This window comes from Cherax quadricarinatus, chromosome 85 (assembly GCF_038502225.1).
Source record: "Cherax quadricarinatus isolate ZL_2023a chromosome 85, ASM3850222v1, whole genome shotgun sequence".
In the NCBI taxonomy this organism is placed as follows: Eukaryota; Metazoa; Arthropoda; class Malacostraca; order Decapoda; family Parastacidae; genus Cherax; species Cherax quadricarinatus.
In genome coordinates this window covers 4,347,300-4,364,359 of record NC_091376.1, presented here as the reverse complement: position 1 = coordinate 4,364,359, position 17,060 = coordinate 4,347,300, and the positions used below count along the sequence as shown (strand labels likewise).

The window sequence follows — 17,060 nt, the reverse complement described above, 5'->3', positions numbered from 1 at the left end:
GAGTGAGAGCTTCCTTGCCGCCAGGCATGATGAACAAAGCTACTTTGGTTGCGTTCCCACAGTGCCATGCAGTCGTTCAGATTTTTTCTGTAGTGTGAACACTGACCACCCAGACCCATTCTCTCAGATGTAGGCCTACCAGCCTTCTTGCGCTAAATTTGAAGCCGCTAGAATTTTGGCGTAGATCTATGGTTTGGACCCTCATCATAAAGCTGTAGATCTACGGCACGGACCCTGAAAGGGTTAAATCAGAATATTAAAAAATAGCAATAAAAATGTACAAAAGTACTTTCGTGTACACCTAATATAGTACTGTACACACGCTGCAGGAATATTGCAATAAACATTGAAAAGTACAATTTAACCAGTGGATTTTGTCCATAGTTTTAAAAGTTCATTATGTTGAGGGTTTATAATGCAATTTTTTTGCAAATATAATTTGAAGAAATTTATCCAGAATTGAACAACACTTGTAAATTGAATAACTCTTGTTATTCAATTTACAAAAGAATCACACTATACAAACTTAGTATAATTAATATACATATGCGACAGTTAGGTATCTTTATTTCGAAACGTTTCGCCTACACAGTAGGCTTCTTCAGTCGAGTACAGAAAAGTTGATAGAAGCAGAAGAGATTTGAAGACGATTACATCGTCTTCAAATCTCTTCTGCTTCTATCAACTTTTCTGTACTCGACTGAAGAAGCCTACTGTGTAGGCGAAACGTTTCGAAATAGATACCTAACTGTCGCATATGTGTCTTACCTAACAACCTGTCGGTATTTTATACCATTTTAATGTTCAATAATTAATATAATTGTCTTTATTTATGTGTAATAATTGGTCATTACAGGTGTTGATGTAACCGACACGGACATTGTGATAGCTGTCAAGTCCGAGCCAATACCCATTACTTCCAGGTTAGCAGTAAGGTGTTTTACATTTAGTTTACTTGTGTTGTCTATGAACAAAAATACCTGAGCACTATCGTGCACCTACACAAACTAGGAGTGTCTAGTTGTTTGTGTAAATGCACAAAAATGATGGGTGTTTTTTTGTTTTATTAACTTTTTGAAAGATGTGGTCATGCACTTTTATAGCAACCTTTTCCCATATTTTCATGAAACTTACACATTGTTTCCATTATATATTCAGTTCTCTTATACAGCTTCTCCTTAAAATGCAATTTTTTTTAAATGTGATTGAAAGAGTATGTCAGAAATTTTGTAGCACATGGAAGGTCTTACCAGTACACACTGTTCATTTTTTTATGCTTTTTTCAGTTGCATTTGCTAAAAATTGAACTATATCTTGACTCACAAAATTGTAATAAAACAATTGCAAGCCAGGGAATGGGTGAGGTTTGAACCCATGGTGGGCGAGTCCTAAAACTCCTGGCCATAGGTTCAAATTCCACCTGTTCCATGGTTTAATTGAACTGTGTACAGGTAATTTATAAGAGAGCAGACTGTATTATATGTATGTTAACTTATGCTTGCATTGTTATTGAAATATTATAATTCAGTTTTCAGTACTGTAATATAGTATTTTCCTTACTATAAGTCTCTCTTCTCCATGGGGAAGTGGAACAGAATTCTTCCTCCGTAAGCCATGCATGTCATAAGAGGCGACTAAGTTCAAAAGAGAAACTTTTGTTTTTTCTTTTTGGGCCACCCTGCCTCGGTGGGATGCTGCCGGTTTGTTGAAAGAGGAAGAGTCTTCTCCCTAAAGAATGAGAACTACTTAACCCCTTCAGGGTCCAAGGCCAAAATCTGAAGTGGTGCTCCAGTGTCCAAGAAATTTTGAAAAAAAAAAAAAAAATTCTTACAGAATTAAAGAGTATATTTTTGTGAAGGTAGTAAGACAAAAAAAAAATTTCTGATCAGTACTTACCGAGATATAGTGGCGGGAAGTTGACCCAAAATGACCGGGTGGCGGCAACATCAGTGACTTCAGCAAAATCCCATTTTTTTTATTTTACGGTTTTTATACTTTTTTCTTTTCTTTTCTAGTTTTTTCTTTTTCTAATAACATTTGTGGCCTGTGAGACCAGTATAATGTATATTGTATAAGTTAACACTCATTGTATTCCATGCAATAACTGCACTAATTTGTTTATCATTATATTGCTTACAAAACTTGTTTATAAGTTTATTGTAAACAAAATGATGAAAATATTAGTGCAGTTATTGTGTTGAATACAATGGTACCATGTAGTACCATATGGTACAATGGTGCCATAGGGTGCAATTGTACTATATGGTACAATGGCACCATATACAATGGTACCATATGGTACAATATGGCACAGTGGCACATGATACAATGGTACCATATGGTACAATGGCACCATTTGGTACAATGGCACCATTTGGTACAATGGTACCATATGATACAATGGTACCATATGATACAATGGTACCATATGGTGCAATGGTACCTTATGGTACCATATGGTGTAATGGTACCATATGGTACATTGTACCATACAGTACAATGATACCATATAGTTCATTGTACCATATGGTACTGTTGTATTCACAATAAACACACTAATATTTTCATTATTATTTTGTTTACAATAGTTGTTTACAACAAAAATATGCAAAAATGTTGTATATTAGTAATGTTCTATTATATATTTACAAGTGTACAGGAACCTGACGTGTTCCTTGAGGTGGATGACAAAACACTTTGTCTCGGAAACTGGAGAGTCAGTAGCTAGCTTGCGTCGCCACTCACTCAGTCTTGGCTGGTGTCTCATGCCACCAACACCTATTGACCATGTGGTACACGGTATCATATGTTACAGGTGCCATATGGTACATTGTACTATATGGTATAGGGTACCATGCAGTACAGGATAACATATGGTGCAGGGTACCATATGGTACAGGGTACCATATGGTACAGGGTACCATATGGCACAGGGTACCATATGGCACAGGGTACCATATGGTACAGGGTACCATATAGTACAGGGTACCATATAGTACAGGACACCATATGGTAGAGATACAGGGATAACTATTGAAATAAGTCACCCTGACTTTTGGGTTATCCTAGGATTTTATACATATTCTGTTATGTATGATAATCTACGTAATTGTATTTCTGTACACCTGAATAAACTTACTCAAGCACATGTGGCATCATAAGTAAGTTTATTTAGTTATACACAAATAAAGTTACATAGAATATACTTAGCAGCATATGTTTGGAGAATCTAGGATAACCCAAAAAAGTCAGACAGACTTATTTCCATTAGGGTCCCTGTACCCTGTACCATATGATATAATGTACCATATGGTACAATGTACTATATGGTACATTGTACCATATGGTACCATTGTACCATATGATACCAATGTACCATATGATACCATTGTATGGCATGGCACCATTGTACCATATGGTACGATTGTACCATATGGCACAATGGTACCATATGATTCAAAACCATAGAATTTGTCTTCAGCTCCACTTCCATCAGTCTTAGAATTGTAATTTGTGAAGAGGAGAATCAGAATTCACCCAGAGAGTGAGTGGGGAGTGAGAGCATCTTGCCGCCAGGCACTATGAACAAAGCTACTTTGCTGGCGTTCCCACAATGCCATGCGGGCGTCCAGATTTTTTCTATGGTGTGCACACTGACCACCCAGACCCATTCTCTCAGATGTAGGCCTACCAGCCTTCTCGTGCTAAATTTGACGCCGCTAGAATTTTGGCATAGATCTATGGTTTGGACCCTGAATGTAAAGCCGTAGATCTATGGGACGGACCCTGAAAGGGTTAAATGTTTATATACATAGCAATTACTCTCTTATCCCAGATAAATGGGACCAAGGGTGTTTTAAGGAATTTAATTTCTGGTAAAAACATTGATTTTTTATTTAATTATTTACAAATTTATTTGGTTTAGAAAGACACATAAGCAAACAGTATGACATATTTATTAGAAAACATTTTGGTCTTGGGACCTTGATCACTTCCCAAGGTCCCAGGACTGTGATCAAGGTCCCAGGACTGTGATCAAGGTCCCAGGACCGAAACATTTTCTAATAAATATGTCACAGTGTTTGCTTACATGTCTTTCTAAACCAACTTGTCGGTATTTATTACCAAGGTTTATACCACAAATTTATTTCTTCACTTGAGTATTCTAATAATTTTGATACCATTTGTCAGTGCATTTGATCCCAAAAACAGGAAAAAAAATCTTTCTTACAAACTCACAGTGTAGAGGAAACATGTTTAATTCCTGCATAATTTGTTTTAAACAAATATCAGCCAGTCATCTATGCATTAAATGAACACACAAAATAATATATTTGTTAACCCTTTTGGAGTGGGTGCCATAAAACAAAACAAAACAACATTTCACAAATTGTAACCTTTGCAAAGAACCATAGTACTAAAGCTTTGAACTTTGGATCAGTGCCATAGTACTATGCCATGAGCTCAGCTCTCTCAGGTAAGTTGTGAGCAGAAAATTGTGGGCCTAGATATGAGAGAATGGGTCTGTTGGATAAGTGTGCACCATATAGAAAAATCCTGGGAAAAAAACTGCAACCAAGTTTTGATTTAAAACTGCCTTTAAAGTGTACTTTTGTATGGTTTTTATGGTTGTATTCTTGGTCTCAATTGATAGAATGGAAGGTATATTACAGAATTAGAGATGATGTTGATTGGTTTCTGGACTGAAAGTAGCTTGAAACTGAGCTCAGATTTGTGGAAATGTTCGATTTTTGCTGATATTCCAGAGTACATAAATTACATCACTCATCCAATACGTGTCCAACTGGTCGGTCTGATACACGTTCACAAATACACTGACATTGTTTATACAACTACAGTGGACCCTTGAGTTTCGTAAGCCTTGTGCTTCATAAATTTCACCTTTCGTAAAGTTTTTTCATCAAAATACTATAGCCTTATGGTTCGTAATTTGCCCCGTCATTCATCGATTGTCCGGAACGTATATGAGCAGCCTCCCAGTGTCAACGCGCATACAAAGGCTCACCAAACACCATTCATAGTCAGTGTGGCATTGTTCATCGACGCGTGACCATCACCCTACACATTCATATGATCAATTTCGTAATAATCCATTGTTTTTTGTGCTTGCAACTGCTAAGTAAGCCACTATGGGCCAAAAGAAAGCTCCTAGTGCCAGCCCTTTGGTAAAGAAACACAATAGAATTCAAGAAAGAACACACCAGCCAGGGCACTTCCCTACACACCAGCCAGGGTACTTCCCCATACACCAGAGAGGGTGGTTTAGAAAGACACGTAAGCAAACACTATAACATATTTATTAGAAAACGTTTCGGTCCTGGGACCTTGATCACTTCTAACATACAGAGGTAGAAAGACATTATATATATATAGGCGGAGAGTGAGATGTGACGCACGTGACCTGAGGAATGTCATAAGAACATAAGAATGGAGGAACACTGTAGAAGGCCTACTGGCCCATGCGAGGCAGGTCCTTATCAAAACAACCTCTGTCTATGATGAGGACCAGTAGACGATGAAATCATGTGACTCCTGTGTTGTTGGGTTGGTGCTGCTTAAGTATCATGTATGCCAATGTTTTTGAAATTTTGTAGTTTCCAGTGTTGCGTTCTATAGTGTCGGTGACGGTGATTAGTGAGGCTTCTAGGCACCATCGGCGTCTGAGGTCTGGTTCGGTGAGAACGAGTTGTGCCTCGTTCCAGTTCATCAAATGCCCCGTTGAGTCTCTGTGGAGGACACAGGCGTACCTTACATCGTCTCTGTTAGAGGCATTTCGATGCTCATTCAGGCGGACTGCAAGATCTCTGCCTGTCTCGCCTACATATTTCTTGGGACAGAACCCACAGGGGATCGTGTAGACGCAAGCCTTTACACGTCTTCAGTTCCCATCTTTCTTCATCCGAGATTGCAGACTCAAGGCACAAGCTATCCTCAACAAACCGCCCATGGAACAGCCCCCTAAACAGTTCATAGTACTCCCATGTGGCGATGTTGCCACGAATACTCGCCGGGCACTTGCTATGAGTAACATCAACGTTTCCACCATAAACACATCCTCTATCAAAGACCTCACTACTAAACGCAGCCCCACACCTCTAACTTCTACAGCAGGCGTCTACACGATCCCCTGTGGGTTCTGTCCCAAGAAATATGTAGGCGAGACAGGCAGAGATCTTGCAGTCCGCCTGAATGAGCATCGAAATGCCTCTAACAGAGACGATGTAAGGTACGCCTGTGTCCTCCACAGAGACTCAACGGGGCATTTGATGAACTGGAACAAGGCACAACTCGTTCTCACCGAACCAGACCTCAGACGCCGACGGTGCCTAGAAGCCTCACTAATCACCGTCACCGACACTATAGAACGCAACACTGGAAACTACAAAATTTCAAAAACATTGGCATACATGATACTTAAGCAGCACCGACCCAACAACACAGGAGTCACATGATTTCATCGTCTACTGGTCCTCATCATAGACAGAGGTTGTTTTGATAAGGACCTGCCTCGCATGGGCCAGTAGGCCTTCTACAGTGTTCCTCCATTCTTATGTTCTTATGACATTCCTCAGGTCACGTGCGTCACATCTCACTCTCCGCCTATATATATATAATGTCTTTCTACCTCTGTATGTTAGAAGTGATCAAGGTCCCAGGACCGAAACGTTTTCTAATAAATATGTTATAGTGTTTGCTTACGTGTCTTTCTAAACCAACTTGTCGGTATTTATTACTAAGGTTTATACCACCAGAGAGGGTACTTCCCCACACCAGCCAGGGTACTTCCTCACACACACCAGCCAGGATACTTCTGACACACACCAGCCAGGATACTTCCCCACACACGTGGTTTGATTTGAGTGGGACTTGCGCATGAGTGAATAGAATTATCAAATTTTATTGCTTGGGGGAGCAAGCAAGAGTCTTCAATAAAGGTAAGTGTGATGTTATTATTGTTTTATACTTGATTTCTCATTCTTTTCTGTATGTAAATCTATATTTAACCCTTTCACTGTCGCAAGCCCTATTCTGAAACTGTCTTCCTGTGTCGCAAAATATTAAAAAAAAAAAAATTCTTACCAAAATGTTAGGATTAATTAGCTGAGTGTTTTAAACCTAAAAAAAAAATTTTTGCAATCAATACTTACCGAGATATAGAGGCGTAAAATAAACATAGGTTATTTCTTTGCAAGGTTACATTGAGGTTGGCAGAAAATGAGCCACGTATGGCAACAGCAGCGAATGCCACTCACCCGGTACACTCATATTTACTCCCATTAGAAGGTTTCTTGTATTTTCCAATATTTTTTTCCCAGTAACTTTCGTGGCCTGTGAGACCAAACTTAGGTACAATGTACATATATACACTGGTATGCAACACAATAAGCTGCACCTCTCCTGCCTACAGTATATAAGCTACTTCTTTGCACATATGCTGTATTCTTTTCAAGATTGATGGACTAACCACATCAACTCAAGGCTGAGGTACTGATTACCTCAAACTCCTGTTCTTCACCATTCTCCTTTGTATGGACTGATGAAGCCACTGTGTGGTGAAACGTTTCCTCATTAAAGATACCCAAGTATTGCACATGTGTCTAATTTATCAACTTGTTGGTTCTCTGAACCATTCATCTACATTTACATAACTTGTTTACACAAACCAACAATACAAAAAATTGTCTATTACTATTGTTATATAATATGTATACACATATATAGTCACTGGACACTTTCATAGAACTGCTATTAGCTTCTGAAAGCTTGGTGTGGTGTGTGTGTGTGTGTGTGTGGGCTGTACACACACACACACACAAAAAAAAAAAGGACCCAGGAAAATAAGGAGAGTAGTCAAAGACCCAGAAACAAGTATGCACAGATAAGGAGGGAGGCCCAGCGACAGTACGAAAACAACATAGCATCGAAAGTCAAGTCTGACCCAAAACTGCTGTATAGCCACATTAAGAGGAAGACAACAGTCAGAGACCAGGTGATCAGGCTGAGGAAAGAAGGTAGGGAACTCACGAGAAATGATCAAGAGGTATGTGAGGAGCTCAACACAAGATTTAGGGAAGTATTTACAGTGGAGACAGGAAGGACTCTGGGAAGGCAGGACAGAGGGGGACACCAACGAGTGTTGGATGACATACTCAGAACTGAGGAGGAGGTGAAGAAGTTGCTAAGTGACCTTGACACCACAAAGGCAATGGGACCGGACAACATCTCCCCATTGGTCCTTAGAGAGGGAGCAGAAACACTGTGTGTGCCACTAACCACAATCTTCAGCACATCCCTTGAAACTGGGCAACTACCTGAGGTATGGAAGACTGCAAATGTAGTTCCCATTTTTAAAAAAGGAGACAGAAAAGAGGCACTGAACTATAGACCAGTGTCACTGACATGTATAGTATGCAAAGTCATGGAGAAGATTGTCAGGAGAATGGTAGAGCACTTGGAATGGAACAAGAGTATAAATGACAACCAGCATGGATTCATGGAAGGCAAATCTTGTGTCACAAACCTTCTGGAGTTTTATGATAAAGTAACAGAAGTAAGACATGAGAGAGAGGGGTAGGTTGATTGCATTTTCTTGGACTGCAAGAAGGCTTTCAACACAGTTTCTCACAAGAGATTAGTGCAGAAGCTAGAGGATCAGGTGCATATAACAGGAAGGACACTGCAATGGATCAGAGAATACCTAACAGGGAGGCAACAACAAGTCATGGTACATGATGAGGTATCACAGTGGGCACCTGTGATGAGTGGGGTCCCACAGGGGTCGGTCCTAGGACAAGTGCTATTTTTGGTATATGTGAATGACATGATGGAAGGGATAAACTCAGAAGTGTCCCTGTTTACAGACGATGTGAAGTTAATGAGGAGAATTAAATCAGATGAGGATCAGGCGGGACTTCAAAGAGATCTGGACAGGGTGGACACCTGGCCTAGAAACTGGCTTCTTGAATTTAACCCCGCCAAATGCAAAGTCGTGAAGATTGGGGAAGGGCAAAGAAGATCACAGACAGAGTATAGGCTAGGTGGCCAAAGATTGCAAACCTCACTCAAGGAGGAAGATCTTGGGGTGAGTATAACACCAAGCACATCCCCGGAAGCACACATCAACCAGATAACTGCTGCAGCATATGGGCGCCTGGCAAACCTGAGAATAGCGTTCCTATACCTCAGTAAGGAATCGTTCAAGACACTGTATACCGTGTACGTCAGGCCCATACTGGAGTATGCAGCACCAGTTTGGAACCCACACCAGGTCAAGCATGTCAAGAAATTAGAGAAAGTGCAAAGGTTTGCGACAAGGTTAGTTCCAGAGCTAAGGAGAATGTCCTACGAAGAAAGGTTAAGGGAAATCGGCCTGACGACACTGGAGGACAGGAGGGGTCAGGGGAGACATGATAACGACATACAAAATACTGCGTAGAATAGACATGGTGGTCAGAGACAGGATGTTCCAGAGAGGGGACACAGAAACATGGGGTCACGCTTTTAAGTTGAAGACTCGGATGAGTCAAAGGGATGTTAGGAAGTATTTCTTCAGTCAGGAAGTGGAACAGTCTGGCGAGTGATGTAGTGGAAGCAGGAACAATACATAGCTTTAAGACGAGGTATGATAAAGCTCTTGGAGCAGGGAGAGAGAGGACCTAGTAGCATTCAGTGAAGAGGCAGGGCCAGGAGCTGAGTCTCGACCCCTGCAACCAAAATTAGATGAGTAATTAAGTGAGTACTCCCCACACCAAGCTTCCAGAAGCTAATAGCAGTTCTATGAAAGAAAGAAAGTAGGTATGTAGGTAAGAGGTAAGTAAGTAGGTAGGTAAGTAAGTAGGTAAGTAGGTAGGTAAGTAAGTAGGTAAGTAAATAGGTAGGTAACTAGGTAGGAAGGAGGAAGAAGGCACCGGACCCCATGGGTGTTGACAGGTAGTGAGGATGGTGAATGATGGTATAATATGTCATTTTGACAGCTGCTGTCAGCTTCTGGAAGCTTTGTGTGTGTGTGTGTGTGTGTGTGTGTGTGTTTGTGTGTGTGTGGACTCCACACACACACACACACACCACACCAAGCTTCTAGAAGCTAATAGCAGTTCTATGAAAATAAGTGTACTTACTTATTTACTACCTACTACTTACCTACTTTCTTTGTCTTCCTTCCTTCCTTCTGGTATCCTGTGCATTGCTTTCAGTCATAAACTCCTCAGAACCATGAAATTCACCTTCAGAGACACTTCTATCTGTTTTAGAGCTATCTCTTGAGAAGAGATAAGTCCCAGATTCGCCGGAGTCGGATATTTCTTACCACTAGGCATCCTGAATAAGGACTACTGAAATGGCATTCCCACAATGCACCACAGGCTCCCCGATTTTTTTTAAACTGCACACACTGACCACACAGACCCATTCTCTCACATGAGGGCCTACCAGTTTTCTCCTGCTTGATTTGAAGCCGCTAGAATTTACACGTATTAATACCTCGGAAACATTGGCTCGTAAGACGCATATACTATACAGATATACAGCCGAAAAGTGTAAGGGTTAATCTATTAAAAAATAATTTTTGTTAATACTTTTGGGTGTCTGGAACGGATTAATTGGATTTACATTATTTCTTATGGGGAAAATGGTTTTGCCACTCATAAATTTTGCTATTCGTCAGACTCTCTGGAACGAATTAATTATGAAATTCGAGGGTTCACTGTATTACAATAATGCAGTGCATTCTGCGAAACAGTAAATATTCTATTTTGGGGGGGGATAAAAATTCAAATTGGAAAACAAGCGTAATATGGAAGAGGCCTGGGAATGTAACCAATGAACAGAGGAAATGTTTTTTTAGTGCCAGGAATGTCTACATTGTTTATTCTGGACCCTATTTTAAAATTGGCAATTTTTAAACTTTGTGTGTAATTGACAACTTACCAATTTCTGATCACTTTATTGAGTAGTTAAAGGGGTAAATGGGCATTTTCTTGTGCTCAATCAGTAATAGAAGGAATTCTAACAAAATAGCTGTGAGTTTGGTCAACTGGAACAGTGGAATTGGCCAAAAATAAGATTTAAAGTGGGTGAAATTGCCAGTGTAAGTACAGTATATCAAAGACTGCAAATTTTGCACGAGCATAATTCCGTAAGTTTTCCATCAAATTTTGTACTTTTGGTTTCATTACCTTCGAAAACAAGATTATCATTTCATAAGAATTTTTTTTTTTTTTTTTTTTTTTTTTTTAAATTCTTCAACCCTGACAGCACTTCTCAAATCAGGGATTCTGACCCTGAAAAGGTTAAGTAAGAGAGTAACAAATATGCAATTAGTTGATATTCCTATATGTAATTAGTTGATATTCCTGTTTGTAATTAGTTGATATTCCTGTATGTAATTATTTGATATTCTTATATGTAATTAGTTGATATTAATTCCTTGACCAGCCTGTTCCAAACAGATTCAAGTTCATTAATCATGTATAAAATGAACAGAGATGTTATATAATTTAATTTAAACAACATAGAAAAATATAATAAAAAAAATTCAGTTGCCTTACTCGCAGTTGATAGCATAGCACCTACCCTGTTTTCAGTGGGTAACATAGAACCCGACTTACTTGCAGTTGGTAACATAGTACCTGCTGTACTTGCAGTAAATGACATAGCATCTTCCTTGCTTTCGTGGAATAACATAGCATCTTTCATTCTTGGTGTGGTGACTATATGAAATGCACAAAATGAAAATGTAAAAGCAAATACCATACACAGTTTCAAGAGTAGGTATGATTGGGCCCTGGGGGCCAGGAATTGGTAAAACTAGTTGATAAGAGCACAGAGCTGGGGTCAGGAGTTATTATGAGCTGATACCTCCAAGCACAACAAGCTGAATACAGAAGGATCACTAGTGAACAAAGGTAATGTGGAAGAAAATGAGTCAAGTTCAGATGTGGAACTGAAGATCATTGGTAGGAGTGAGAAGAGGATGAAAGACAGCCCAAGCTGTCAGTAGGATAAGAAGCACTCACACTGTATCTTTATAAAGATAAAAGGTTTATTTCTTTGTAAAGGTTACAGTGTGTAATTACAATTTTGGTTTGCTAAGTACACAGAGAGCCACTATCGTGCCGGGGCATTTTGGTCAGACTAATCCTAATACATAGTAGCTACTTAAAACTAGGAAAATGATAGGATGGATAATGAGAACCTTCAAAACTAGGGATGCCAAGCCCATGATGATCCTGTTCAAATCGCTTGTTCTCTATAGGCTGGAATACTGCTGTACACTAATGGCCCCCTTCAAGGCTGGAGACGTTGCAGACCTGGAGAGTGTACAAAGAACATTCATGGCACACACAAGTACGATAAGGCACCTAAATTACTTGGAACGGTTGAAGGTCCTTGATCTTTATTCCCTGGAACGCAGGCGAGAGAGATACGTGATAATATACACTTGGAAGGTCCTGGAGGGATTGGCACCAAACCTGAACCCAAAAATCACTCCCTATGAAAACAAAAGACTTGGCAGGAGATGTAACATTTCCCTGATGAAAAGCAGGGGCACCACAAGTATATTGAGAGACAACACAATAAGTGTCCGGGGCCCAAGACTGTTCAACTGCCTCCCAGCATACATAAGGGGGATTACCAATAGACCCCTGGCTGTCTTCAAGAAGGCACTGGACAGGCACCTAAAGTCTACCTGACCAACCAGGCTGTGGTTCGTACATTCAGGCAGTAATACAGTGGACCCTCGACCAACGATGGCATCGATTAACGATAAATCCGACTAGCGATACATTTTAACGCAAAAATTTTGCCTCGACTAGCACTAAAAAACTCGACCAACACTATTTGTTCCGTCTGAGACGCGTCCACTTCTGGCCAGTGTTTACAAGCCAGCCAGCCACCGCGGTCGCTTCCAAGCATACAATTGGAACATTTCATATTATCACAGCCTTTTCAGTGATTGCACCTGCAAAATAAGCCACCATGGGCCCCAAGAAAGCTTCTAGTGCCAACCCTACAGCAAAAAGGGTGAGAATTACTATGGATATGAAGAAAGAGATCATTGCTAAGTATGAAAGTGGAGTGCGTGTCTCCGAGCTGGCCAGGTTGTACACAAAACCCCAATCAACCATCGCTACTATTGTGGGCAAGAAAACGGCAATCAAGGAAGTTGTTCTTGCCAAAGGTGCAACTATGTTTTCGAAACTGAGATCGCAAGTACTCGAAGATGTTGAGAGACTGTTATTGGTGCGGATAAACGAAAAACAGGTAGCAGAAGATAGCATCTCTCAAGCAATCATACGTGAAAAGGCTAGGAAGTTGCATGACGATTTAATTAAAAAAATGCAAGCAACTAGTGGTGATGTGAGTGAATTTAAGGCCAGCAAAGATTGGCTTGAGAGATTTAAAGGGAAGGGAAGTAACCCCAGAAAAGGACTTGCCACCTCAAGTCCTAATGGAAGGGGATTCCCCTTCTAAACACTAAGACCATCAACACTCTCCCCTCCTCCCATCCCATCAATCATCACCTGATCTTCAGTAAAGGTAAGTGTCATGTAACTGTGCATGTCTTCTTCAGTTTGTGTGTATTAAAATTAATATTTCATATGGTAAAAACAATTTTTTTTCCATACTTTGGGGTGTCCTACACGGATTAATTTGATTTCCATTATTTCTTATGGGGAAAATTAACTTGACTAACGATGAGCTCTCAGGAACGGATTAATAGCGTTAGTCGAGGGTCCACTGTATTTCATGGACTGGCAAAAGTTTAAAAGTCTAGAGGTCACATAATATAACTAAGGATTTGTTTTGGTTGAATTGGTTAGTATTGAGGGATAAGATGATTTTTTATCAAAGTTCTAAATTTATAAGTAGTCAGGGGATCCTTTACCGGTTCCAGTAGCAAGTTCCAGTTCTTCGGGCCCTTTATGTACATAGCATTTTTGTATAATGTGAGACTGACACAAGGGATGTTGAAGGTACCTTATGCCTTGTACTGTGACTGTGCATTCTGTTGTAACTGTCAAAGAATAGTTTAAGTGGAGGGTTTATGTTATGAGTGTATGTCTCGTATATTTAGCAAGTTCAGGCTTTTGAAAAGTGGTGGGGTGTGCTGTCTAGCACAGGAGCTGGTTATCACCTGCACAGCAGCTTTTTGTTGGGTTATTAAAGGTTTAAGGTGGTTGGCTGTGGTTGATCCTTAGGCACAAACTCCATAGGTGAGGTAAAGATATATTAGAGTGGTATAGTGTCATTTGTGGTACATAGTATCATATCTTGGAAAAGATGCCTACTGATTTGGAAATTTTCTTGGATATGTGTTGGACGTGAGAATGAAATTTAAGATTACAGTCAAGAAGACCTAGATATTTACCCTCGGTGTATCTTGATACAGGGGAACCATTTATCGATATATTAAGTTGGATATATAAGGCTCTGTTGCCAGACAGCATGAATTATGTTTTGTCTATGTTGAGAGTGAGGTTGTTGGTCATCATCCCAGTATATATTTTTAGCAGCTCATTGTTTACAGTGTTTCTAAGTACAGTGGACCCCCGCATAACGATTACCTCCGAATGTGACCAATTATGTAAGTGTATTTATGTAAGTGCGTTTGTACGTGTATGTTTGGGGGTCTGAAATGGACTAATCTACTTCACAATATTTCTTATGGGAACAAATTCGGTCAGTACTGGCACCTGAACATACTTCTGGAGTGAAGAAATATCGTTAACCGGGGGTCCACTGTACAGCTGGGTTCGAATGGGAGTGGATATAAGTAGTGTCATCTGCTAATAGGAGTTAGGTTGCATTGGGGAGAGATCATTGATGTAGATGAGAAAGAGTAGTGGGCCTAGGACACTACCCTGGGGTACTCCTACAGCTACAGGCTGGATAGCAGAGTTGACTCCATTTGCATTTACAGTAGGGCCCCACTTATTCGGCAGGCTAGATTCCAGGCTACTGCCAGAAAGCAGACTTCGCTGGAAAGCAGAACTCCATTTTTTCCATTTATAAATGCATATAAATGCCAGATAACAAGTTTACACTAACATATATTAAGTTAGCAATAGAACTAGGCATTAAAAAGTAAAATACACACACACACAGTACACTCATTATTTACCTCAAAATATTTGTAGTCTTAATGTAGGGCAAAAGGTGAGTAGTATTTACTTTAAGACATCAGGTGTGGTAGCCCTCCTGGCCACCCCACCCACACATACTATACTACAATGCTTAAAGCTCCCTAGAGCGGTAAAATGCATGTACAGTACACGCATTACTTACCTTAAAGTATTTGTAGTCTTAATGCAGGATGAGAGGTGAAAAGTATTTATTTGTAGAAAGTCTGTGGGAGGTATGGCATCCTGCCTGGCCACTTATACCTACTACGACATTAACCCTTTGACTGTTTTGGTCATACACTATATATGTCTTACGAGGTACCGTGTTTGACGTATATATACTCATAAATTCTAGCGGCTTCAAATCAAGCAGGAGAAAGCTGGTAGGCCCACATGTGAGAGAATGGGTCTGTGTGGTCAGTGTGCACCATATAAAAAAAATCCTGGAGCACGCAGTGCATAATGAGAAAAAAAAACTCCGACTATTTTTTAATTAAAATGCCGACTTTGTGGTCTATTTTCGTATAGTATTTATTGTTGTATTCTCGTTTTCTTGGTCTCATTTGATAGAATGGAAAACATATTATAGAAATAGAGGTGATTTTCATTGGTTTTACTATAAAAAGAACCTGGAAATGGAGCTCAAAGTAAGGGAAATGTTTGACTTTTGCCGATGTTCAAAAGTAAACAAATGATGTCATTGTCCAATAAATGTCCAACTAGCCATTCTAATATGCAGTCATGAATGGGTTTACATTATTTGTACAATTATTAAAATATTGCAGTAGTATGCATAACAGTAAATCTTCTATTTTTTGTTTGAATAAAAATTCAAAATAGAAAGCAAGAGTAATATCAAAGGGGCCTGGAGATGTGACTGATGAACAAAGAAAATGTTATTTTAGAGCTGTGAATGTCTGCATTGTTCATTCTGGACTTTATTTTGAAATTGTCATATTTTTTCATTTTCGTGAAATTGGCCAAATTGCAAATTTCTGACCATGTTATTGGGTAGTTGATAGAAAAAACAGTCGATAGAAAAAAACAGAGTTTTAAAGAAATAGCTATGAGTTTGATCGACTGGAACAATGGAATTAGCCGAAAATAGGGCTCAAAGTGGGCGAAATCGCTAACTTCGCAAGAGCGTAATTCCATCATTTTTCCATCAAATTTCGTTTTTTTGGTGTCATTACAATCGGGAAAAGATTCTCTATCATTTCATCCTACAAGTCATCTGGCTACCACATCTCATATTTATGTTAATTTATTCTGCTGTGGGGTGTATTTAGATGGATTAAGCAAAATGTCTATATTAACGTTTTATACGATATTTAATGCTACTTAGAGTGATTATTATTGTGTTATTATTATTATCATTATTAATATGGCATCTTCAAGACTAATAAGACACTCTTAGTGATTTTAATGTGTACCTGCATGCCAGCACAGTGTGTAAGTTTACTTAGGTACAGGTACACATAAGTATCAGTTATAATAATAATGTAGGTATGTAGTCCGCCTGGGCTACATATAGCTACAATATATTTAATGTGCCCCAGAGCCATATTATTACCATTGACATACCATGTTTGCTGAGTTTAATTGTTTATAACAACTACCTTTAGATGCCATCATAAACAAAGGGAGAAGTAATGAATAATTCAAGCCGAGAATTGTAAACAAAAGCGTTATGTACTAAGGGGAGTGACGTAATGTTTTCCCTCCGCCTGGCTAACAGACCTCCATAGTATATAAACAAAATGTTTATATACTATGTAACGTGTTTCTTATATAATTTCGAAGAAAATATCATAGATGGATTCATGAAAATGTCTATATTGACATAAAATTAGACCGTTAACCCTTTCGGGGTCCGTGCCGTAGATGAATGGCTTTACGTTGAGGGTCCAAACC

The 17,060-nt window shown here is 39.5% G+C and overlaps 1 protein-coding gene across 18 annotated transcripts in view; it reads left to right on the top strand.

The window, feature by feature from the left end:
* l(1)G0196 (inositol hexakisphosphate and diphosphoinositol-pentakisphosphate kinase) overlaps nt 1-17,060 on the top strand; it is a 1,071,245-nt gene that overhangs the window by 956,394 nt on the left and 97,791 nt on the right. For all 18 annotated transcript variants that reach the window (XM_070103279.1, XM_070103273.1, XM_070103280.1 and 15 more), the window contains one exon: nt 857-923. In XM_070103279.1, coding sequence (XP_069959380.1) covers nt 857-923 — 67 coding nt within the window. The remainder of the gene's footprint in view (nt 1-856; nt 924-17,060) is intronic.